This window comes from Chiloscyllium punctatum, chromosome 42, assembly GCF_047496795.1.
Source record: "Chiloscyllium punctatum isolate Juve2018m chromosome 42, sChiPun1.3, whole genome shotgun sequence".
NCBI lineage: Eukaryota > Metazoa > Chordata > Chondrichthyes > Orectolobiformes > Hemiscylliidae > Chiloscyllium > Chiloscyllium punctatum.
In genome coordinates, this window is record NC_092780.1 from 13094911 (window position 1) to 13121371 (window position 26461).

Below are 26461 nucleotides of genomic sequence, written 5' to 3' on the forward strand. Positions count from 1 at the left end.
AGCATTCCAAACATAATTTTCATTATTTTAAGTAAAAGATATCTTAAGGAACTACATGATCCACCTGTTTTCCTAAGGGTACCAGGATTCTATATTAAGCTCATAATAGCTCACAAAAAATCCTATGAGAGCTCAATTGGTAATAGAAGAGATTAATTTATCTATTTGTACATGGAATGCTCTGAAAACCATAAGGGTATATTATTTACTTTACAGCGGCTGCATCTCTGACTTCAAGATTTCTGCTGGAAGCAACTCTGCAAAGTAAACAAAGCAACAAAGTGCCAATTGTGTCATGAAGACTCCCCTTGGGATAAAGCTTCGCTCTTGCTGCCTGCATTGAGCAGCCAACACAAATAAAGGCTGCGGAGTCCAGTTTGCCAAGTTTGGTCTGGCTGCACACAGGTCCCACCGGCATATGCAAGTAATGTGGTTTGACCATTATTGGAGTGAACCAGCCAGTGGTATTGGAAAAGATCCCCGTCATGCTGACAAACAATACACAAAGTTGGACAGACTGGCAGAAGATTCGACTTATACACACAGCTATATTCATGGTTTCAGAAAAACAGAGCATGCACAAATCACATGTGTGTAGTTATTCACCTCAGTATTAAATGAGGCATATATAACAAGTTATTGCAGTACTCTGCATGACATTGTGATTGAAGATGGCTTGCATCTGCTATGAAACTAATTACATTTATTTTGGAGGTGAGGTTTCAATTTTCAGTAACGTCTTTGTGCAATTGTATCTATTCCTATAATCTAGGTGTTCCTACATAAAGCAGTTGGATTAGCCTGATAAGCAGCAGAAAGCAAGTCATGGTGGATTATATTCAATCGTCTCCCTGCCCCAGAAATGTTCCTACGAACAGACTGGGGATTGGAGTGCATAGCTTTGATTGTGTATCCACTCAGGTTGGGGGAGATGATGTTTAGGAAGAGAGGGTGTACGCATATTTAGTGGTGATGGTGGCAGGCCAGGAGAAATTATACAGGCCGAATTTCTTCTGTCTTTCCCCATGTCAGCCAGCATAAGATATGACTCAATTAGGTTTTTAAACAAAAAAAAGGCTTTTTGGTGTCTGTGGAGTCATATTTCAGCATATAGCTATGAATCACAGAGGAGGGAGAAAATTGGAAGGGCATGGGGGCCAGGGGGATTGAAAATTGAAGACAGTGGTGAATAAACTTATAAAATAAATTAAGCTAGGGACATTCTGGAGACATTTTGCTCAGATCAATACTGCTGACATCAGTTAATGACTTTGCAGTTAACTGGAGGAGTCTTTTGTCAAAGAAATGCATTTGGACACAAAAAAAAACTTGAATTTAAATCAGTGCTGGCAGCTGGGAGAGGGGAAAGCTGCAGTTCTCATAGAGAGAACAATTTCAGAGATTTCTCAGTAATTTTTAAATGCAATTCAGTGGCACAAAGGGTTAAAAAGATCTGGAAAAGATTCCAATGAGGCTGAAGCGCTAAGCAGAGCCTAATGTTTTGATAGCGCTTCCCCATACAGGAAGCGCAAACAGATGTTGCAATTTTAACGTCTAGGTGTTGAAGTCTGGTTTTATTCTTTAATATCCTGTTGTACAATTTCACTTTGATTTTAATTTCTAAAAACATTTAAATCCCTTTCCCAACAAAAGGATTACTAAAGACATAGTTGAAAATGAAAAAGAGGTCTGTTTTACATGAAGACATTTCCTGGGCAGCCCAGAGGAGTACAAACAGTGCTGTATGCCCCCAATGACACAGACCCATTTGATCCAATTAAACTGTGCCGGACAGATGTTAGCTACAACAATATCTCATTTATGTTGGCAGAAGCTACGAGACAAAAAAAAAGCATTTTTGAATTTTTCATTGAGGCACAAGGGAGAGCATGTTTCCGGAGCTGGAGAGGAAGGAAGCTAAGACAGTGAAACATGAGGATAGAAAAAACAGACAAGCAGACAGAACTGATTATCTGAACTTACATCACTAAATATAATGTTTCATGAAAACTTCTGTCTCCGATAGCATTATCTTCCTCTTCATGTGGTACTGGACCATTGATTCACAATCTGTGCTGAACAGCAAATCTCAGTCATGATATCAGAACTAGCATGAGTGCCCTTGAACAAATGTTGGAAAACAGTAATCCGGAAAAGGCAGAAGGTAACTTGTCTGCAAACAAAGAGTTTGCTGATACTGACGATAGTGGTTCAGAAACAGCTAACAACCACTTGGGCACTCAGCTGGAGGTTGGGCAATACATAAAGAGTGGTTATCAAAGTATAGGACATCATAAAAAGGGAGGGACAATTGAGGATGATCGAGATTAATGTTTGGATCATTTCCCCAGAAATATGTTGGAGATCTTCTCTGATGAAAAGCTTGAGTTGATTTACATCATAGATTCTTTGCATGAACCACAAGGAACTTTTTCTGCTTTTCCCATATAATATTCGCCAGTCAATGCTCCTACATGTCACAAAATGTATAAATAATTATTTTTCAAAGTCGAGGAATCTTGTTCGTTCCAAATACCGACCCAATGTAAAAGCATATACCACTTCCTCTCTTCTGGTGTGAAGTTATGTAATCATTATGCCATAACTGGCCTTAGATATCCTAAACGATTTGCTGCATTTTCAGTTCTTCTTTCAGATTTTGCTTTTTTAATTATTAGTAGTTACACTTACAGTTGTCCCAGCTGAGACCAGATCATTTAGCACATCCTAGGAATTGAATCTGGGGCCCTACTTCAATGCTCAGCTTAGCTACGCACTGGATAAACTCAATGAGTCAAGAAGATGACCCAATATTACTTCATTTGAAAGTTCATTTTGAGCTGCAATTTCAAATTGATTTTGCGAGTTCTCTCTTGGGAAGCTGAGTGCAATTTTAACCTCAGTGGAAAATAATAAAGGGCAGGAAAACATATTTGTTAAAGTTCTTCACCATCCCACTGTCTACAGTACATCAGCTCCAATCCTACCTGAGTGATTACATGCTATCAATAAATCATCTGAATCCTTAGTCTCATATTAAACACACTGCGATAGAACATCAATAATTGATTTCATGTCAGAATTAATGCATGACTGGACAAATGTATAAAAATGTGGTATTGTACAATCACTCACTTTGAATTCTCTGCCTGAATTACTCAATCATGTCAAACAGTTCCATTTTTTAAATGTTCTTCCTTCACATTCTGACCTCTGCACCACTGAGGATGAAATGGGGCCCCAAGATTCAGTTGAACAATTGGTCCTAGACTACTCCCAAATAACCGGAGCCAGTCAGAATCAAGGCAGTTGACACTGGCAGCAATTGCTCGATCTTCAGAGAGATCAATGAAGAAAAAAATTTGGTTTGGGATGTCATAATATATCAGTTTGACTGTCCAGCCTGCCCTTAATTCACGTCATCATATTTCAAGAATGATCCCTAGATAACATCAGGTACTTGTATTTGTTAAACATTCTACCCTATTTAAACAATGCCAATTATTAAGCCTCAAGTGAGATTAGCCAAGTAGGCACAGGTTAGGAATCAAACTTGCAACCTTCTGGTCTGCATCACATAAATGCTACAAATCATCAAGGAACACAAATATTTAATCACATTTGAAAAATCAATAATGAACGCTACACGCTGCTACTATTGATACTGAAATCAATACTGATTTCTTGAAAGCCTTTTGCTGGCATGTTATTTGATTATTCAGTTTTGAACAACACAGTATCTCAACAGTTACATAGAATGAAGACAAAAAAAATGGTACTCAAATGGCAACTACTGTCTGTGTAAGTTTGCACATTCTCCAGGTGTGCGTGGATTTCTTCTGGGTGTTCTGGTTTCCTCCCACAGTCCAAAGATGTGCAGGTTAGGTGGACTGGCCATGCTAAACTGCCTATGGTGTCCAGGGATGTGTAGGCTGGTTGGTTTAGCCATGGGAAAATGCAGGGTTACAAGGTTAGAGCGGGGAGAGGGTCCAGGTGGAATGCTTTTCAGAGGGTCAGTGTGGACTCAACAGACTGCGTCCCCACACTATAGGGATTGTACGATCCTATGAAAGTAAAGAAAACAGCTTAAAAAGAAGGCAGGGAACTTGTTCATAAAGAAGCTTTGTTATATTAACACTTCAGGGCCACTATAGGACAACAGAAAGATTGGAGAACATACTAAATCAATGGCTTGGTAACCCGCATGCCAAACTACTACCTGAACCCTGCATGAACTCTGCCATGTTAAGATTACACCAGATGACAGAGCTATTAGGGGGCACTGAAGGCTGGATAGTTGAACACGTCATAATAAGATAGTACATAACCATATGAAAAACCATCTGTTCTATGCTTTCAGGCCCTGGAATTATGTTCCCACACGTGCATTATTCTCTCTTCTCTCTGGAATTAGGACGGTAGGACAATTGCAGAAAGTATCTGTTATCCACCTAACCTTGTGACTTTTCCCAACTTTCTGACAGGCAGGTGTTAGAATAATGAATTCAAGGAATAATATTGGATAAAAGACCATCCGTTAAGCAAAGACAACAGCAGTGGGGATGACAAGTCTTTTCGTATTCAGGCCTGTAGAAGTACCTCAATTGATTCAAATCTTCCAATGTTTATCTTTCTGTCATCTCACCCTCTGTAAATAACTCGTGTACAGCCTATCATCTTTACTGATTTATATAGTTCCGACTAAATAGTTGCCGTATCCTTTACTACAAATTTTCCATTCCCTAGGTCGATAACTTGCTTTACCCATGCATTCCCCAAGAGACCTCAGGCAACTGAGTGCCATTTCCTGACACTTCTTCCCAAACAACCTTATCCATTACCTATTTCTTCTTTCCAACTTCCAAAATCTTTACAAAATACATAGGTTTGACCATGATTGAAATCAAACCTCCTAATCTTTCCCTCTATGGCTCAACATCCAAGCATCTCAGGGAGTCCCTCTCCCACTGCAACACCCAGGTACTCTACGCCAGTTTCTCCCCACCCCCACCCTCCTCTAGCTTATCTCTCCACGCTTCAGGCTCACTGCCTTTATTCCTGATGAAGGGCTTTTGCCCAAAATGTCGATTTCAAAGCTACTTGGATGCTGCCTGAACTGCTGTGCTCTTCCAGCACCACTAATCCAGAATCCATATAACTATGTGCATCCATTTGTTTTGCTTCAGCAATATTTTTAAAATGCTGTATAAAGGCACTCTGCGATATCCTGACAGCTATTATAATACCGTATGTAAAGCAGTTTCTCCTTCTAACTTGATTTTTTTTCTCCCCATCCTCAACTGAAGACAGTATGTCACGTACATGTAAATTTTAGATATCTAGAGTCTTCCTTCACATCACCCAAGTTGCCTTTCATCATAATTGATCATGGACAATGGAAAGCTATTTCACTTTGAAGAATGTTACAGTCCAATCTAGTCTTTTCTAACTGCAACACATGTATTTTTGCAGCAGTTGTAATGATTCAGAATAAAAGCTCTGATTTTCTTCCTCATCCCTACCCTGAAATTATTGAACCAACAGCAGTCCTGAGATAGACAAAGGCTTGAACTTAGGATTTTCCAAGTGTTTATGACTTCATACCAAACTCAGCAGGAAATGTTAGTAGTGGACTTTCTGGTGAGCTGATTAATTCCCAAGGTTATATAATTAAGACCCACTTAACCAGCTTCACATTTATTATTGAACTTCCCTCAATATGACAACCTTGCTGTTTTCGCACAAGTCAAGGCACTGTTGTGGCACAGTCTCCTGAACTCTGGGCCAGGTGATCTGAGTTCAAAGGTGTATCACAGCATGTCCTAAAAGGATGACCAAAATAATTCACTGACTGTGATATGCATCAGGATTTTGTTCCTGATGTCGGTATCATATGCCATTCACTTTCTACTCTCCCTTCCCTGCTGCTTCTTGAGACATGTTCCCATGAATGGAAATCAGTAACAAAATACTATTTCTAAAATAGTGTGTTAAAATAATAAACACATGAACCTTTCCTTGGGCATTTATAGTTGCAGGGAATTTCAGTTCAGTTAGTTAAATAACTCTGGAAAAAGATGCAGTATTGAAATCTGCCATCCTTGCTCCTATAGGTGACTCCAAACCTATATCAAAATGATTGACTGATGATTCTAAAATGATCTGGCAAGCTATTCAGTTGTCAAGATCATGGATCACAATCACCTTCGAAAGGGACACTAACTGATAGGGTTTGGGCATTGCTGGCAAAACTGTGAATAAAGAAACTATGCCAGGTATCATAGATGTTGAAGCTTGGAAACGATACAGATATTGCCTCAACTACATTTTGTTTAAAGCATTGTTTTTAACATGGGTATAATTAGCTTCCAAAACAGAAGAAATAACTCAGAAAAGCTGTGTACTTCATACTGTCAACCAAGTTAATAAATTACTGTCACCGATGTACAGTGAACAGTACAAAACTCAGTAATCACAAAAGCAGAGAGATGGTATTGTTCGGTCACCCTTTACCCTTTGTATTTTACTCTAGCATCTGAACAATTTGTGGAGGAAAATGTCACTCCACAGCCAACGTGCATTCTTTTAACATGAGGGAGTATCTTGTAATGGCTTCAATGCTTGCCAATTTCTTGCTGAATAAAGGTCTTGAAGAAAAGGCACAAGCTGAGACTTTTTGGCTGAACAAAAAAAAATGCAGAAAAATCGCAGCATAATTTGGACTGGCTGGCCAAGAAATGAGCAGGGATAACAGGTCGCCTAATTAACATGCGAAGTGAGCACCAGAATTAGGAATGCATTTTCCAAATGCTGAAGTATATCCCAGAACATCACCTGGCATTCCCTTTCTTTGAGTTTTCAGGCAATTCTCATGTGTCTTTCAAGGCCATTAGGTGGCAAAATAGTGGTTTTGTACTATCACTGAAACTTCTAGGTATCTGAATTCATTTTTAGCCTCAACTTGAAAAACATTCAATTGTTGAAACTAACATGTTTTCAATTTTTAGATGGTATGAATTTCAGCTTTGCAAAATCCAAAGAATCCAGACTGTTTGGCTTTGAAATAATAAAATATTGATGTCAAATTCCAAAGGTTAATGCAAATTCTAAGTATATGGTGCTATTGTTCTCCTACTCTTCAAAATTAACCAGCTTAGTATTTCTACGATAGTAGCTACTGGTTTCCTAAGGGGTGATGAAAATTTGGCTCTCTCTCACAAATGGCGATGGATGCGAAGTCATTTGAAATTTCCAAGATTGCAATTGGTAAGTTTTAATCAGGAAAGGGAATCAAAGATGTGGAACAATGGAAGGCAAATAAAGATCAGACACAATCTAATTGAATATAAGCTTGAAGGGTTGAGGAGTCTACTTCTGTTCGTAGTCTACGGCCGTACTGGTCTGTTCGCATGTGGTAATTTTGTTTCAAGATCCAAAGGAGTCAGTTACATCCAAATTCCTAACACACAGCCTTTGAGAGCATGTAGTTCAATACTGGCTGCAAACATTCATAAAAGTTAGCCAGTATGGGTAATTACAAAATAGGAGCTTATTGTTTGGTTTTACCAAAGACTTGGGTACTCTTCATTTATGTACCTGGTCAGAGTGGTCAAACACAGTTTGTGCTCTGCAATTCCGCCCCCCCCCCCCCCACCCCCGAGTTCCCTTTCTGTTTCGAAGAGTAGCTAGGTGACATACGTGATGGCTACTGAATTTTTTTTATATATCAGGACTAAATTCTAGATTTAACCTTTCATTAGTTTTAAACATTTATAATAAGATTTTTAGGAAGATTCTTTAAGACATTCCTGATGAAGGGCTTTTGTCTGAAACATCGATTTTCCTGCTCCTTGAATGCTGCCTGACCCTGCTGTGCTTTTCCAGCACCACTCTAATCTGGAATCTGATCTCCAGCATCTGCAGTCCTCACCTTCGCCTATAACAAAGCATACCCATCTCATTTGATATTGCAAAGGCCCCAACACTAATATTTGGGGATATGCAAAAATAAGACGACAACTTGAATGGTATTTGATATAGTCACTCTCAAAAGAACAACAACTTTCAGCAAATGGCTTCCATCACCAGCCACTAGCAAGACAACCATCAGAGGGAAGCAGGTAGGGAATATGGAGTGCCCCTGTTAATTGACCTTGACTCCGGTCCTCATGAAGTCCACGGAATCAAGTTCAAGCTTTGACAAGGAAACCTCTTGCTGAGTACATTTACTGTCCTCCCTTCACGGATGAAAATTCTGCATTGAACATAGCAAGGGTGCAGAATGTATTCTGGGTGGGGATGTCAATGTCCATCACTGAGCAGTGTGCTAGCACCATTACTGATTGACTTGAGTCTTGAAGAACATAGCCACTCGCAAGATTGCATCTATTTGAAGTGATGACAGAATAGACATCAAAAAAACCTACTTGACCTCATGCTCACCAAACTACCTGCTGCAGAAGTCTACATTTTTTGAAGTAGGTTTCAAAGAACTTAGATCTTCAAGTGTTTTCTTAAGCTCTGTATTCTAAAAAGTTAGGGCTAAATTGTCAGCATATGCAAAGAGATGATGAGCTTAGGGGAGGGAAGCCATTGGTATGTTTCTCAAAGAGAGCTAGCGCAAGAACTGATCCCAGTGGGAATCCATGAATGGTTATGTTGGGGTGGTTGATATGATCTCCAGGGTGCACTTGGAACTCAGTACGGGTTTGCATTCAGCACATAATCTTGTTAAATTTCAGCAACACACCTATGTTCCATACTGGGCCTTCAACACAGGCATGCTCAATAAAAGTTATGGTTAAATCAGAAAATGTTTGAACGTAGGAGACCACTTGGCCTATCATGCCTATGATATAGTATTTGGTAGAACTACTGTGTTCAATTAGTCCTAATTCCCCACTCCTTTTCCACAGCTTTCTCACTCTCCCCTTTATCATTCGAAAATTACCACTGAATTTGTTCAGTTAGAGTCAGGAGCTAGAGAACATGAGTGGTGTTGGGGATGGAGCAAATGGGGGGGGGGGGGGGTTGCAGAAATTGGAAATAATTAAATCACTTTACACATGTACAAGAAACTATTTGGGTAATACTTTTTGATGGGGATCCTTCTGGCAGAATTCTCGACTTGCAATTCCACTGTCAAAAACCATTAGAGATCATAAGAAGGGATGTGAAAGGACTAATAAAATTACGTGAGCAAAATAATTATTACCATGTCAGTGTGCTTGCAATAATGTCTGTCACTAATCGTGAGCTACTCGCTTAAAATGTTCTGGATGCTGATTATTCCATGTTAAATGAGAAGCAGTGAACAGCAAACTGTCTCTCTGCAGTTTAATATTGTACTAAGTTTGTTGATTATAACTTTAGAAAGATAATAAAGAAACTAACTTATTTTACATGTTGTAAATAATTATATTACTGTATAAGTGGGAGCATGAAAATGTTAACAGGCTAATTAAGCAGCAACAAAAACAGAAGTTGCTGGAAACACTCAGCAAGTCTGGCAGCATCTGTGAAGAGAAATCAGAGTTAAGGCTTCAGGGTCTGGTGACCCTTCCTCAGATCAGCCTGAAATGTTAACTCTGATTTCTCTTCACAGATGCTGCCAGACCTGCTGAGCTTTTCCAGCAACTTCTGTTTGTGTTTCTGATTTACAGCATCTGCAGTTTTTTCGGATTTTAAATAAGCAGCAACTCCTAAAATAAACCAGACTCTTCCACTTGCCAGAGTCTTTTGTAGACCTTCATTCCATGTCTATGTCTTGAAGTCAATGTCAAAATAAAGGTCCATTGAGCCCTTGTTGGAATGCCACAATGTTTTCATTGAATTCTGGTTTCAGTAATCTACTTATTCACGGTTCTTCTCCAAAAAACTAGTACACACAGAGATTAGTGCCTAGGTCACTTGAGAGTGGGCAAACAAACTTAAAATTGACAAGTAGCTCTTTGGAAATTAAGATAGTAGACTGCAAGATTAAATTCAAAATGTAATTAAAATATTTAGGAGAAAATAATGGGTTTCTAATTATTTTCTTCTCAGAAATCAATGACAGGGTAACACTGAAGAAAGAAACAGTCATCAATTCATACGTATCTTTTCCTTCAGACTGCCCTCCAATGAAGTGTGCATGTGTGTGAGCACGTGTGCATGCGTGTTTAAAGAGTTTACAATAAGGCTATTCTTGACTCGAACAAAGAGTTTACCGAAACTTGGGCTGCTAAAAAGCTAACCGTTAGACTTTTTGTTCCTTCTTTAAACTCTATAACTAAATGCTGGAAGCTATTGAACCATCGATTCATACAGCTTTACATTCCAACTTTTCCAACTGTGATCACAAGGGTCCTCGTAACTAAAAATGGAACAGTACAGTCTCTGAGTGATTTCACGAGGTAATTCATTCTGAATGACAAGCTTTCACAAATCATGGTTTCTGCAGATATGTTGTCAGATCAGCCTGACATGGAGATTCAAGTGAAGTGATGCACAAATGATGCACAGGTCACTAGGCAGTGTAAGCGTTACCTGGAATAATGGATGCAGAGGAGACTGTTATAAGACTGCAATTTAATCGAATTCTGATGATGTTTTAAACTTGCAAGAGCAAAGCTCAAGCAATTTCTATACCTCAGCAGAAACAAGATATTCAATTACTGACTTGAAGTCCCTACCCAACATCTGTTCCTATAGCAAATAAACACCAAGTATTTAGGTGCCTGCATTGATTTAAAAAGTGACATTTTAAAAGTGCACTTTTATTTTGGCACAATGGACTGACATATAAAAGCAAGAGACAATTTAAGTTACAAAAAAAAATCTGATGGAAGGTCACTTCAAATAGGCTGTTGATATCAAGTTTAAAATCAGCATTAATAGTGATATATTTGCACTGAGCAGATGCGAGAACACTCATGCCACAGAACCAACCCTAAAAAGGTAGTGTAACAAATACAATAAAAAAAACTGGTTCAATGAGCTAATCCGCACCCTGCTTTAGCACTGAATGCTGCAGGTCTTGAAGAAACCTATTCTGCGCCAATCTAGTTCACCTCACCTTGGCTGGTGGCGAGTGGATAGTTCCTGAATTGTCTCTGGGACATGAAGTTCAGAATAAACACCTGGAAATGTTGCACCTGTCTAGCTGGACATTACACAAAGGTGAACACTATTGGCTTGGGTTTGGTGCTATCACAGCCGAATAACCTGTTGCCTTTCGAGAAGTTCAGTGCTTCATTGCAGAGTCACACAATGTTGGGTTTTTACAGAATTTACAGACTTTGAGTGTATCATTGATGTGCATTGAATTATTCAATATCATAGCAAAAACTCACAAAAGCATTGGGTAACATATGGTTATTTGCTATGACAGAATAGAAAAATATCAAAGTCGTACTGACAGATAGTCAAGAAGGCACAACAACATCCCTTCTTCCTCCTCAGGAGGTGAAGAAATTTCAGCATGTCCATGAGGACCCTCACTAACTTTTACAGATGCACCACAGAAAGCATTTTATCTGGATACATCACGGCTTGGTACGACAACTGCTCTCCCTAACACTGTACGAAACTACAGAAAGTTGTGAATACAGCCCAGACCATCATGCAGGCCAACCTTTCATCCACTGACTCCACCTACACCTCTCACTGCCATGGAAAGGCAGCCAACGTCAAAGATCCCTCCCACCCCAGTTATAATCTCATTCAACCCCTTCCATCAGGCAGAGGGTACAAAAGCTTAAACACACCCACCAATAGGTTCAAGGAAAGCTTCTTCCCTGCAGTTATTAGAATTCTGAATGGATTTGAAATTTGAGAGATCCAATGTTTATCTTGCTTTTTGTGCACCTTCTGTGCAGCTGTAACTTTGTATTCCTTGCTCTGTTCAACCACCAGATGATCTCTGTATGTTATGATCTGCCTGTACTGCTGACAAAACAAAACCTTTCACTGTACTCTGGTACATGTGACAATAATAGATCAAATCACTAGTGCAACTCAGGTAAGCTAACTCAGCAAAAAACAGGGATCAAACTTAGGAATCGGTACACTATCAATCTGCATGTCTAGTTTCTCATAGGCTAAACTTTCAAGAAACTATTGGGAAAAGTCCATGAATGTTTATACAATAAAGGCATACAGAATTACTGGCAGCTAGGTCCTATCCAAAAGCAATAATGGTGCGCATAAAATGCAAATGTAAAGAAAGTCAAGAGGAAGTTATGTGGGGTGGGGAACATTAAAGAGAGAATCATTTCCTCAAAAGTGCAGAGGGTGTGCTGCTTGTTCTGCCTTGTTTGGACTGTGCTGGCGTCAGCAGAGGTTGTTGCACAGACCTCGCTGTGGGCACAAAAACTCTGCGGATGATGGCACAGCTTCCTCACTTTTTATGGTTTTCTCCTGGAGGAAAAAACCCATTACTGATTGCTAGTATAAACAGGGGCAAATCCAAACATACTTTCTAGCCTTTAGTGTCTTAAAGATATGTTTAGCTGGTTTCTCAGTTAGTGTGAGCCTATTATGCTTTGCTTTGTTACATGCAGCTTGGCACACTTAGATTTTTTTGTCCTTTCATTTTCTCTCTCCCATCTTACTGCACTGGCATATTTCACTAACAATTTGAGAAAGCTGTCATGACATGATCAGTTCTCCTCTTGGAATTCCTTGTTTTTGAGGAGTGAGAAAATGAGGAGATCCTCAAAACCTCTCGCCCAACAGCAGTTACGTGGTCATGCTAGAGGGGATGTGCTTCGCTCGAGGTCTCTTCCTCTAGGATGTGATGCTGTCTTTGACAAACCAGCTTGCAGTACTCGCTACCTCTCAGCACCAGGTGCCCGGTTTAATTCCACCCTCAGGTGACTGTGTGTGGAATTTGCACATTCTATGTCTGCATGGGTTTCCTCTGTGGGATCCAATCTCCCCCTCAGTCCAAATAAAGTGTAGGTTAGGTGGATTGGCTATGCTAAATTGTCCATAGTGTCCAGGATGTGCAGGTTAGGTGGATTAGTCATGGAAAATGTGGGGTTATGTAGACAGGGTGAGGGGCCGGCGCAGTCTCGATGGGTCAAACACAAGCTCTACAGTGTAGAAAGAGGTTATGATTCTAAAAGCAAAAACTAGATATTGGAGTTTTAAAGAATAACACATCTAATGGCACGTGTGCCTATTGCTTGCATGCAGACCAGTGTTTCAGGACTACACATCAAATAGGAAGATGATTTTGTGAGGTGCGATGCCCTTGGAAGATAGGAATGTGGCAACATTTTCAAATTGTATTTTGTGTTGAAAACGTGCAGGAGATGTAGGTAAAGAACCGTAGGTTTGACAGAGATTATCAGCAGTAACATTACATAGGAATTAGAAACAGAGGGTCATTCAGTGAAATCATGATTAATCTAAGAGTGCCCTCAACTCCACATTCCCACCTGGCAATTTTAAATTCACTAAATTAAGACTTAAATCATTCTCCAAAATAATGACACACACATCCAATGCTTCTTGTTCACTGCTGGCCAGCAATAAGGTCTAGACCTCCCTGGCCTTGCGGAGTCAGTCTGCGGCACCGTTGGGATCCTTCTCAACCAACTTCAGGTCTTTACACATCTGCAGAAACCTTCCTAACCACAGACTTGGAATCATGGCTGGAGTGACTGGGCTCCACCCTGGTGCACTAGCAGCCATCTTAAAATCTTGGTCATGACACTGACTCAAACACTGATACAGGTACAAGAAATGCAGTGTGGAGACAGCCCAGGTGTAGTACCAGTTCTTTGTGTTTGCCCAGCTGCACAGTGTCAACCCAAATCACACATGTTTAACTAACCAGACTTCTTCAGAAAAGCTCCCAGGGCTTTGACAATCTCCTGTCAATTCACGTCCTTCACTGTAACACCAGGCATCCTGCTGCCACCCTGTTGGGATCTGGGGTGTGTAATCTTGCCTAGTCAGATTCCGTCAATTGTATCATTTGCATGTGTGTACATCCCATATCCTGCAGGTAGGGCACAGTATATTGAACTTGGCAACCAACTGTATCTAGAAAAAACGCACTGCTTTTCTCTGGAGTACTGAACGGGGACTTTTGTCAAATCAACCTTTTGCAGCTGCACATTCATTTCTGTAGATCAACCAAGGGACAGTGTACTGTATCGTTGAGGTTTGAATACAGCGAAAGCAATGGCATATCAGATAGAATGTTCACTATCTGTTTTGACATTGCATCTCTCACACAGCTCTGAAGCAATAAAGAGGTGGTGTACCTCTCACTTCTGCACTCCTGGCATACTTGCGAAAAGAACAGGTATGTTTCAATCTCGCTCTAGAATTAATTTCACACTTAGTTTATTAATCTGATTATTTAAAGCATTAATTAGCTGAATAGTATCAATTGCTTTTTTGGAAGATAGGAAAACCCAACTAATAGGATACCCATATTGAACTGATGACTGTCAGTGAGGGGAAAGGAATACTCTTTAATCAAAAGCCTAATGTAAAAGCATGAGAGTTTTCAATTCAGGAATAAAACATTAGGCACAGGAAAGAAATCACAACCCCCTCACACATCAATCTCACTAATCAGAAAGAGTGGTTAATTTTAATACAGTTCACTAAAATTGCATTCCTGATAACAAATTCTACAACATTATTAGTCCTCAGGCGAAATGGCTCTAACTTCCCATTGTTGATTCTTGTGCCCTCTGGTTTAAAATAAAAAAGTTATAGTTTAAAACAGAATAGCCTGTGATTGGTGTCTTGTCAAGGAATCCAGAGTAGGATACAAGATCATTGCAAAACATTCAGTATAATTGGTAGACATCAGATGCACTTTAGTAGATTGTTTATATTCTGTGTAAATTCCTGTAAAAGTGAATATTCCAGTAAACTATTCCGGGAATAAGAAGTATATAATAATGCAGCCTGTGAGCACCTTCGCTTGGCAAAAAAAAACACAAATGAAAACTCTGCTTTATATAGATAGTAATCACAGTGGCTAAACATAACCATATGCTTAAATTCCAGGCCTGCAGGCCTAGTCGGCCCCACAGTGTCGGCAAACATACCATTTTCTCACAGCACCAAAAAACAACAAATGGTTCAGAGGATAACGATCTGCAGTTTAGGTTTAGTTTCAGAAAAGCAAACACATTTTTAACAATTACAACCCTTCTCTTGGTCTTTTTATAGATTAACTCCAAAGTCTGTTAACTGTCTACTGTTTGAAATAACTGAAAACATTTGTCACACACGGCATAGTGGCTGAAGATTGCATGTTGGTTTCGACTTTAATACATTAACACCATCATTCAATACTTCACATCATTGTGTGAAGTACTTCACAACCTAAAACTAGTTAACAAGAACCATATTTTAGATTTTATTTGGACCTTATTAGTAAGGATGAAGGTTGTGCTAAGGTGCCAGTGCACCCTGAGAAATCAAATTGGAAAATAATTAGGTGGGGAAAAAAAGACCAGATTACGTCAAATTGTTCTATCCTGTCCGCCAATGCTTTTTAAAAAAAAAATCATTGCCAGTCATTTCTATTTTGTAACTGCAGCTTGTATACATCAATTGACTTCCTCAAATTATAATATGTAAAGCTGGCTATAAATGATGATCTGTTTAATGGATAAAGGTACAGCCCAGCATGATATTCCAACACTACAACCAAAGTATGATCCATGCCTTGATGAGCTAAGCTATCTGATCTCACGCAAGGCCCCAATTCCAGAGTTACAGCAGGTTCCAGTACCCAAGGATAGGTGGGGAGCCGGGGTGGGAATGATGGTTACAGAGCGAACAAGCCTCTTTCCGCTTCTTGCTGCTAACCAATATACAGCAACAAAATCGACAAAGCACACAGAATTCTGAACTCTACAGTTACAACAATATAGAGTCCAAGTCAAAGAAAGATACATTCAAAAATGTATCAAGCTCTCATCAACTAATAGCTTCAGTGACAGCCTCTGGGACACTGGGAAACAAAGGAGACAGTTAAACACTGATTCAGTGGTGAAGTGCCACTGAGTAACCCCAGCCAGGTTGCATGATACAAGTATTTATGATAGTGAACTGCAAAGAAGAGGTAAACTTGTAAAATCTATTTCAGACATAACAATAAGATAAAGCAAGGGGAGACGAAGGTCAGAAAGTTTCTCTTCAGACAAAAATGTCAAATAGAAATGCCTCTAGGGTCTATTAGTGTGGGTGACATCACATTAAGTCACAATTACAGATTTCTCAGTTGCGACTTCCACAAGTGTGAATAGGTTACGACAGCCACAATCTAGGCTCTCCTTTTGCACTGATTGAGGTAGCTTCAAAAAGGTACCAAAGAGCATTCACACAGACAACTGGGAGGCTGTTTGGAGGGGCATTGGAAGAGGTGAAGAGATACTAAAAGCTCATTTGGCTAAATAAAGGGCCCAGAGAAAACAGAGGCCAGTAAATTCAGCACCTTCTCAGCCCACTGTCTTTCACTGCAGATTGGAATATTCCAATCATTTAATCTGCACTATCTGCTCTATCAACACCCTTTATCCCCCAGCACTCCAACCCCACCTCCTACTATTGCATAAATGCAGTCTCCTCCATCAGCTGTGATGGAGAGTCACTTAGACTTAAAACATGAGCTTGGTTTCGCTCCATGAATGCTGCTGGATCTGCTAGGATTTCCAGCATTTTTTGTTTCTCGACAGAAAGGAACTTTTCCTCTGTGGAGGAATCAATGACAGGGCCATAGATTTAAGGTAAGGGGCAGAATATTTAGAGGTGATATTAGAGAAAAGTTTCACTCAGAGGGTGATGGGAATCTGGAACTTAGTGTCTGTAAACGTAGCAGAGGCAGAAACATTTAGGAAGTATTTCGATATACATTTGCAATGCCAAGGCATACAACACCATAGGCCAAGTACTGCAAATTGGGATTGGAATAGCTGGGTGGTGGTTGTTCACTGGTGCAGACTTGATGGGCTGAAGGGCCTTTTTCTGTGCTATAGATCTATATGACTTTACTATGAAGCCGTAACAGCCCTGTTTGACATGATCATGGATTGCATAAATAGGAAAGTTTGATGTCAGGACCATTTTACATTAGTGCTTTGGGAAGGGCAATAGTGGGATTGAGTGAATTGATCCAAGTGTTCTGAGGCTAGGCGGGGTGCTGCAAAAAAACAAACATAGATCCCAATCCTGATCACTATCCAGTCAATTATGCCGCAAAACAGAATGCACAGTTCTTGGGGGAGGGCAAGTTTAGCTGTAATGTCATTGAGGTAAAGCAGCCACAAGCATTTACTGGTTAGATTTGCACATGATGGTGAAGTATTGAACGACTGCTGGCCCTGTGGAAGAGTACACCAAGCAAAGAGTCAATGCCCCTGGGGGAAGAAGAGAAAATTGGAAGGGGAGGGAGTGATAACTGCTTGATGCCTGTGTTTCATCACAGCAAGGCTGTAGGCCTCAACACCACATGCCTTTGTCAGCAGACAATACCAGGCAGGCCACCCTTAGAGCTTTTTGCATTCTGCTGCACACACACGGAAAATTACACTGCATCTAGCCTCCCAGATTGAATCTCCAAAATTTATCCCACATCAAAAACAACAAAAAAAAACAAATCCTTCACAACCACAAAGCACAACACTGGCCACCTCTGAGCACCATGCCAGTTCTAACAAGCAATGGAACCAGAGGATAAAAAATTAAACAAACAACTTTGCACAAATTACTGCAGAAAAATAGTAGAGCTTTGATTTAATGTATCTCAGTACCTACTTTAAAAGATAAATTTCCATTAGAAAAGTGCTTTGTTGTGTCTCTCAGATCTTATCATTCAAGAAAATACTCCAATCACAATTCCACTTTTACAGAAGTAAACATAGTACCCAGCCTGTAACAGCAAGGAAGTAAGTTTTTCTGCTGTTTTTTGGTGCTGTTGGCTGAAAGAGGAAAGTGTTTAAGGTTACAGAGTGAACGGTGTGTTTTATTCAGGTAGTAGAATATAAAAGCGTGTAGGCATTCAGGTCACTAAGCCTGTCCGGCATTCAGTGAAGTCATGTTTGATCTGAAAATAAACTCTATTTACCTACCTTGGCTGGAAAACAGTCTAGCAATTCACAATTTAAAATTTTTAATCGAATGAGCAATCGCTACATTTTAATAGAACTCTACCACCTTTCATATGAAGGGATATTTCCCTATTCCTTGCCTAAATGGCTTGACTTTTAAGTCACATTCCCTTTTCTCATACTTTGCCACTAACACAAATTTGTCTCTATCTACCCTTTCAATTCTTTTTAAAATCCTAAATCCTACTTCAATAACATTACAACTTAAGTTTCTATGTACCTGGAGAAATAGCCTGGCTCGAGTTATCATGCCTCAGAACAAACCCTTTGTTCCCCAGTAGCATTTCAATTAATCTGCACTACACTGCACTCCTTTCAAGGTTATATATTCTAGGGTGTATTACCCAAAACTGCACTTGAGATGTGACCGAACCAGGAATTCACATAGCTGTAGCAAAACTTCATCCTCTTTAATATTCTAGCCCTCAATAGGATCCTTGATATCCAAAAATCAGCAAATGGAATCTTGGATTAATGTCTTGTCCAAAGGATGGCTCCTGTGAAGCATTAATTCTAGGCTGTGTGTTTAAGCTTGTCCCAGGACCAGTCTTGAACTCTCAACTGTCTGGTACAGAAGCCAGTTTTACCAACTGAGCCGAGATGACACATTGACAATAACAAAAGTCTATAATTACATTGAGGCTCCTTTAAATATTACAAGAATTTTTTTAATGTTATGGTAGCATTCCTAGAAATACTGTATGAGGTACTGACTTGAAAACATAATTTTTTTTTGTTTCTTTTCTCAGATAAACAGTGCCAAGCTGCATAAGAAAATATTATTTAACAGCTCAATATGTAAAAGAAATCAATACTTTGGCCCCAAACTCACTTGTACATGTCAACTTTTGTTTGAAGACAATATTCTGAAATCTAAGTCCCTGTATGATGCTCTTCCCATCTTCAAAATTTTGTCAATATTTATCTCTATTATCACATTGCTTGCCATCTCCACTAATTCTTTTCTAACTCATGGCTAATGTCCAATGTGAATCAAAGTTTATTCAATACTGATGACATAGAACAGAATATAGGGATGTTTTGCAACCTCCTATCACTGCAAGTCACTATTACTAACATACCAGCAGTAACAATATTGTAAAATCCTGTTTCAACTCCAATTTATTTTAAAAGGATTCTAGGACAATGGTAGTTTCTCAGTACTGCTGGCTAGCTACTGAAAAATATTGGACTACATTTTCAAATACCAAGTTGCTAATTCCAAATAAAGAACTATTGTTGGGAACTTCAGCTTTTTTTGTCATTTAGCATTTCTTGAATCAAGAAAGAGTGCAAGCTTTCCATACTTTAGCTATTAAAATCTACTTCCTTCTGATGACAGCAGAAAGTGGATTTATGATACTGCTGTCAGGAATAAGGAAGCAGCATTTGGCAATATAAATCTGAGGAGTTGGCGTGCTGAGGTGGATTTGCCTAATCTGAAATACAGAGACAGTCATGGCAAAGCAAAGTAGCTTCAAACATGCTTCACGTCATTTTAGTCATGAAGCTCTTTTCGTGACGCGGCAATGTTTTCAGAAAGCAAGTAACAGATTTACATTGTGTTTTACAACAAGAGGGAAAGTTTTTCCAACAATGATAAAACAGAAACAGTGCCCCCCTTGGGAACATATTAAACTCAGGAGTGTTTGTAGTTGTTAACTACAACACAGGAATATGAAACTAGAAAATAATAACATGAAAAATGTACATTGCTGTGATGTCTACACAATTATGCCTTCAATTAAAACTTCAGCCATCACACCCTTCCACCAAAATTTAGCCTACATTTACACTGCTATAACCTGGCATGAAGTACAAAGACAAACTTAATTTTTTTTTGGCGTGCACTATATTCAAATCATCTGTGGACAAATTCAGGAAGCCATGATGAGGAGTATCAATGCTCACTGCTGTGGAAGAAATGTCAGAAATGATTAGCCTAATGACAGAAAAATCACATACTCGGGGGGGGAAAATAATGCCAACTGCACCAGGTCACAAGCACCTTGAAGCAAGAAACATTACACTCTAATTAGCAACAAATTTTAGTCGTACAAATTTCCTGCAGACAAAAAAAAACCTTCAGAAACATGAGAGCAAAGTTTATTGCTTTCACTTTATTTATAGGAATTGAAATAGTGAATGTCAGGTTGGAGGTGGAGGGGTAGCAGTGGCCAGGGAAGGATAGCCACAAAGACCTTAATCCTCTTGTGGTACTTTGGTTTTAAAGAATTTGGGCCTTCGCAAAAGCCCAAAACTACTGGCTTCTTGGGCTGGGTTTGAATATGCATGCTGACGATCTGAATACTCAGTTGGCTCTAACAACACACACCCTGATCAATCCTACTGAAATGAATTTCAGCAATAAAAAAGGTTTGGCTTAGCATTATTCAATATTGTTGACTCTTATTCAGAAAATTCAAATCTGCATTTTTTAAAAAAAGAAACTAAACTTGTGCAGTTGGACTCTGTAATGCTGTAAGTGTAAAATTCTTCATTCACCAAATTTTAAAATGTTTCAATAATTTAATTGCACAAATTGGAAGAGATCTAAAAGGAACAAAACACGTGCAGGAATACTGCAAAAAAAAATTAAGTTCCTAGAAAAAGAACACTATGGACGAAGTGAATTTGTGGTACCTACACGGAGGGTTAGGTAGTCTTTGCCAGTCTTTGTGTCTGATCCCAATGAAGCAGGGTGGGCTCGATCCTTTTTCCTGGAGCATGCAGGAGGGACTCTGAGAGTAAAAATCCACCAGCTGTCCTGGATTTACTGTCAGTACATCCATGCAGTCAAACATTGCGAAACAGGACAGAAATCAAAATGCACCAAGAATGCTAAACAGTCCACACGGTGCTCTTATCTCTCTTTGCTGCTTTCAAGCATGGATCGGTAGCCTGCAAATTAGCATTAAGCTTCACAGAAACACCTCTGAGTCAAAAGGGGACAAGGTTGCCAGAATTAGAAACAGGGATCATGTTTGAGTTCTGCTTCTGTTGTTATGACTGGGACCCAGAATCATGGTCAATCCCAGCTGCTGAAGTCGTGATCCTGTAATCAATCCAACTGTTCATTTACTATTTAAATATCTCGACACCACCAAATCCACAAAGGGAGGCGCAGCCCTGCATAGGCAGAACAACATCACCAGTTCCACTGCTTTGCCTGTTTAGAAGAGCCTCAGAGTCTCAATGCAAACATCAGCAAATGCCTCTTCAAATGCTGGGATAGTCTTTGCAGATTAACACACAGAAGTTTAAACAGTGTTCGCTCTCGTCTCCCCTTCTCTCCGATCCTGAGTAAGATATCTTGGTGTTCTCTGCTGGTCTCTCTCCTCCCTCCCTTTCTGTCACTGGGTTAAAAGGATTCATTTGCTTAATATATGCGCCTGAACTCTCCCTGAACCCTTTCCCTGGCAGCTAACCTTCAAATGACCCTTTACCATTCTGACATCACATTCAGCCCCTCTCAATCTCTCTCTTCTTTCTCTTTCAGTGCCGCAAATATTCCTGTCAATCAAACTAGACACAGAGACGAACTCCTGCAGCCAGCAACTAGGGGAGCACAGAAAACAAGGCCAATTTAAGAAGCTGATGGGATTTTACACTTTGAACAATCCATAAAAAGCAGTAAATCGCCTTTCTGATGGATCATTCATAAATTTCAAACAGCACTTTCTTTAAAAAAAATCAAATTAACTTTTAAGAAATGTATAACTGCGGCCTGACTGCTTTGTTAATGTCGGAACACAGATCAGCTACAATTATGCAGTTATTGATATAATTTTATGAAATATTGATGGCTCTGAAAAATGTGATTTTAATCTATTCACCTTCCCATTTCAATATTTCTAGAGCCTTGCAGAAAAGTAGTTTGATATTCGCAAAGTGTTTGGCAGTTACTTAAAGGATAGCAAATACTAAAGTTGCTTACTCCACTACTCTGGGATGCAGAGCTTGTCACAATATATAATAGTGATCAAGAATGAAATAACAGAATATAGGAATGATTTTTAAAATTGTCTACCTGCCTTAAGCTCAGTCATTTAGCTTTCCTGGAAAACAAACAACATTTATAGGAAAACTAGTGACCCAATAGTATTTATGGTAAAAGTAGTGAGATTTTGAAAGATTAAGTCAAATCCGATGTTGAAGTTGAAATCACAATGACGATGTTGTATGAATACAAAAGGTCCTTACATGGAACAAAAAAATCCACATGCAGGAAGCCACTTTGTCCATTGTGTTAGTGCCAGCCAAAAAAAAAGCTATCCAGCCTGAACCCATTTTGCAGCCCTTGGTCTGCAGCCTTTTAGGTTGTGGCACTTCAAGAGCTTATTGAAGAGGTTTTATTTTAAAAAATGCAATAAGTATTTTTTGCCTCTAATGCTGTTTCAGGTAGGGAGTTTCAGAGCCCCACCAATTTTTGGCGAGATACTCGGTCAATCTCCTCTGATCCTCCTAACAATTGCTTTGAATATCTAGTAGAACATAGGAAAAGACATTTATCATTATACCTTTTGAAAAAAAAGTGAGAATTCAAAATCGAAAGCCAAAGTCCCAAAAGTTCAGCAGGGAGCAGTTAAACTAGAATGCAGTAGTCAGATGTGTAGTTGCCATACTTTCAAGCTCTTCTGCATGAAAATCTAACTTTAGATTATAAAAGCCGAAAGATTACGTGGGGAAGTAATAACTGAGGTACAGAGATTGGAAACAATAAAGTCAGCTTGTGGGATGAATTTCGATATTAATCCTGTCAGGATTCAGGCAGCAAATAAAGAACTTGCATTTACACGATGCCTTCTGCAACCTTAGAGCTTCTCAAAGTGTTTTTACAGCCAATAAAATACTCGTATAGCCACTGTCGTATTGCAAATAATTTGCACCCAATTTGCACACAGAAAGATGCCAAAGTCAAAATGAGTTGACCAGATAACTTGATTTGACCAGATAACTTGATTTGACATGGTGATGGTTGAAAGTTAATATTTGCTTGGATATCTTAGAGAACTCCCCTATTGCTCTTACATCCATCAAAGAGGACAGACATTGGTGTAACACTGCTTCTGAAAATAGCACTCTGATAATGTTGGACTTTCTCAGTACTGACCAGAAGTGCTTAGCAAAATTGCATGATCAAATATACAGGGGAGGCCTTAATCCACAATTTTTGACAGAGGGAAGAGGGTTATTACAGAAGTATCACACAAGGAAGAAAGTGAGAGCTGATTGTGGAACGTGAGATTTGCTTCTCAGGAGTAAAATATTAAATTGTATAATTGAAACGTCCTGAATTAATTTCAAAAATGAATATACTGCATATTATGTAAAGGATTACATATCTCATTATCAGCTGTGAGCTGGAACTCTGAAAGGAGAAGTTTTCATTTTTAGATTTCAGTGTTCAACTTTTAGGAGCTTTAAATGGGGATAGCAAGATGAGCAGTCTCCAATCATTATGTTCCAGCCATTATAGGATGGGAAAAGCTTTGTGGACAAGTCCTTTTTCAGTTTGTCCTTTCTGTATTTATATATTATGAATAGCATTTGATGGCTTAATCTAACTTTCTGGGTTAAGTATTTGCTTTGATATGAAAAGTAGACTCATACATCAGCTTCACAAATCAAACAAACAAACACAATATAAGATAGAGAGATTGTACAGGAGGTATACATCGCTCTCAAGGTGTGACAACAATTTGTATTAATAAAGTTCCAAGCTGGAAGCACAAAGTACCCTGGTATCATCACTAAAAATGTTACATTGGAAAGATATGGTGCTGTCACCAATGGTACTTAGCTTAGGCTTAATAAATCTCCCAGTACTGATTTAGACCATAAGAAATAGAAACAGGAGTTGGTCAATTGGCCCCTCAACCTTGTTCCACCATTCAGTAGGATCAATCTAACATTCCTCATGTCCACTTTCCTGCCATTTCCCCATAACCCTTGATGCCTCTACTGATCAAGAATCTATCTATCTATTCTCAGCCTTAAATATACACAAGGACTCTGCCCTCACAGCTTTCTGAGGCAAAGGAGTTCCAAAGAATCCCAACTCTCAGAAGAAATGTCTCCTCATTTTAGTCTTAAATTTGCACCTCTATTTTGAGACTATGCACTCTGGTCATAGACTCTCCCTTGAGGGGAAACATCTCTCAGTATTTACCTTGCCAATTTTAAATGCTGTCACTGTTGATGCTGCCATGACCAAGCTCTTCCCTGAAGGTAAGTAGAAGCAAAAACTGAACAGAAAAGGAGTGGACAAGCCCCAGGTGCAGGAGCCTGGATGCTGCCGACTCCACCGTTGCCACCTTGACAAATAAATTGTGGTTCCAGCACTGATTCCTGTTAAACCCTGCTAGTTACATGGCACCAACATGAAAAAGAACCTCTTATCCCCATGCTAACGTACGACCTGTAACACCATGGGCTCTTAGTCTTTTGTGAGGTACCTTGTCAAATTTTCCCATCCAAATTCAACAAATTTTTAAATAAAACTCTCTCTTAGTTGTGAAAAACTAACACTCAGAATGCAAACGTGCCCCAAAAGCTAAAGGAAGAAAACCAGATAGGGTTGGCGTAGACAATTTGTATAGATTCTAATAGCTGGCTCTGCAGCAGCGCTGATAAAAGTTCTCCACCCTTTGCTTGATTCCACTCATATCAGAGAGACCTACTGAGAATTTATATGACAGCTAGTCTTCAGCTCTGCAACGTAAGCAAGATATTATTGTTTCTTAAGGTGATGGTGAGATCCGCGTCAAGAGATGATTCCTTGTGGTATTACTGCAAAGAAAGACGATTATTCACTTTGGTGGCAAAATGAACTGGTAGTAGACAATCATTGTGGTTGTGATTAGTTTGCTTTGAGTCCATACGAATAATAATAGGGGTACTTGGATAAGCATTTTGTACAATCTCCCCTCAATATCAGGGAAAGTCTAATGATGAAGTTAGATTTATGACTGTTAATGTTGCAATGTTGCCTCGAATGCTCATAACTCAACATAACATAATATTCAGAATTCTACCAGGGATGCTCCATGTGGATGAGAAATGATGTTTAAAAGTTATTATGCAAGAAACAAACAGAAAATGTTCTTAATATTAAGATAAGCACTATAAGAGGAATCAAGCTAAGGAACTAATCACTGATTTACAGAGCTTATGCAGTGAAGGACACAAAACCCCCTCTGATATCAGAGGGATTGTCATGTTCACTGCTGGGAAGACCGATTGCTATGTTTTTCTGTTCAAAAAAAAGATGCTCGTCAGGCTGAAGCTGTGACTTTAAATTACCATTTGAACAGGATCAGTGGGGTTCCTTCTGCATTTGCAAGTTGTTTTGGGGAGGGGGGGTGCAGGGGAGAAAAGCTCCCACTGTTTGTCACAGTTCCATCTGAAGCAGTGTGAATGGGAGGCCTGTGATGGGTAACCGCCCTTTAGCTCTGTTACATATCTCAGAGTAGAATGCCCAGATAAAAAGAAAGCACAACCCCCTTTGGAGATTTTGCTGTGGAATTCTGGATCAGAGTTTGTCGCTTAAACAAAACAAGCAATAAGATTAAAAAGTAAAATGGGACAAAAAGCCTCAATACTATATTTTATTTTATGTACTATGCTCTCACTAACCTGACTAAAATGTACTTGCTGGGGGGTGCAGTAACATGTAACGAAGAAAAATTAAGTCAGGCAGAAACTACCTGATTCAAAAACATAATTTTGAAGCAAAAAGTAAAGTTCTGGTTTTCACCTAAATCCAAAAAAATATGGTAGAAATTATGAGGCCAGTGGATTCCTATTCAGAACAATGATATATCTCAAATGACAATACTCAACTAACCTCTGCCAGAGAGGTGAAACTGCAGTATGATTATATATCTGATCCAAGTACAGTGAGACATGGCCGAGTGTTGGGCAAGTGTGAGGAATAGTTGGTGGGGGTGGGAGAGGGGAAAGAGAGTTACTTTGTGGGGAGGCACTGTCAAAATAACATCCAGGAAGAAAGTGTTTGCAATTGAATATGCCAAGAAGAAATGCCAAAATAGGATGTATACAGAGATCAAATTTGATGCTGAGAGAGATCAAACAGATTAGAATAGTGATTCCTTTCAGTTCTATAGCGGTAGCCAGAAACTCCATTGTTACAGTGACTGAAGTAATTCCTTCAAAGTCCCATTCAGATTATTTTATCACCCCTCAGTATACTTGATGCATAAAACATTCCTGAACCATAGCTTTTTGAACCCTGTTTAAAAACAAAAGATTTTGCTTTAAAATTTAATGACCCAATCACATTTCTGTGAGCTCTCCTGCTCCCAAGTTAA

The 26461-nt window shown here is 39.3% G+C and overlaps 1 protein-coding gene and 1 pseudogene across 16 annotated transcripts in view; both read right to left on the reverse strand.

The window, feature by feature from the left end:
• Positions 1-26461, reverse strand: part of raraa (retinoic acid receptor, alpha a) — a 571472-nt gene that overhangs the window by 101613 nt on the left and 443398 nt on the right. Inside the window, exon 1 of one of the 16 annotated variants that reach the window (XM_072561426.1) lies at positions 20776-21459. The exons of the other annotated variants lie outside the window; for them this stretch is intronic. Within the exon in view, the coding sequence (XP_072417527.1) occupies positions 20776-20932 (157 nt within the window). The 5' untranslated portion in view covers positions 20933-21459. Of the gene's footprint in view, positions 1-20775; positions 21460-26461 lie in introns of those variants that run through there. 16 annotated transcript variants of the gene reach the window in all.
• LOC140465598 (small ribosomal subunit protein eS19 pseudogene) lies at positions 13502-13898 on the reverse strand (annotated as a pseudogene).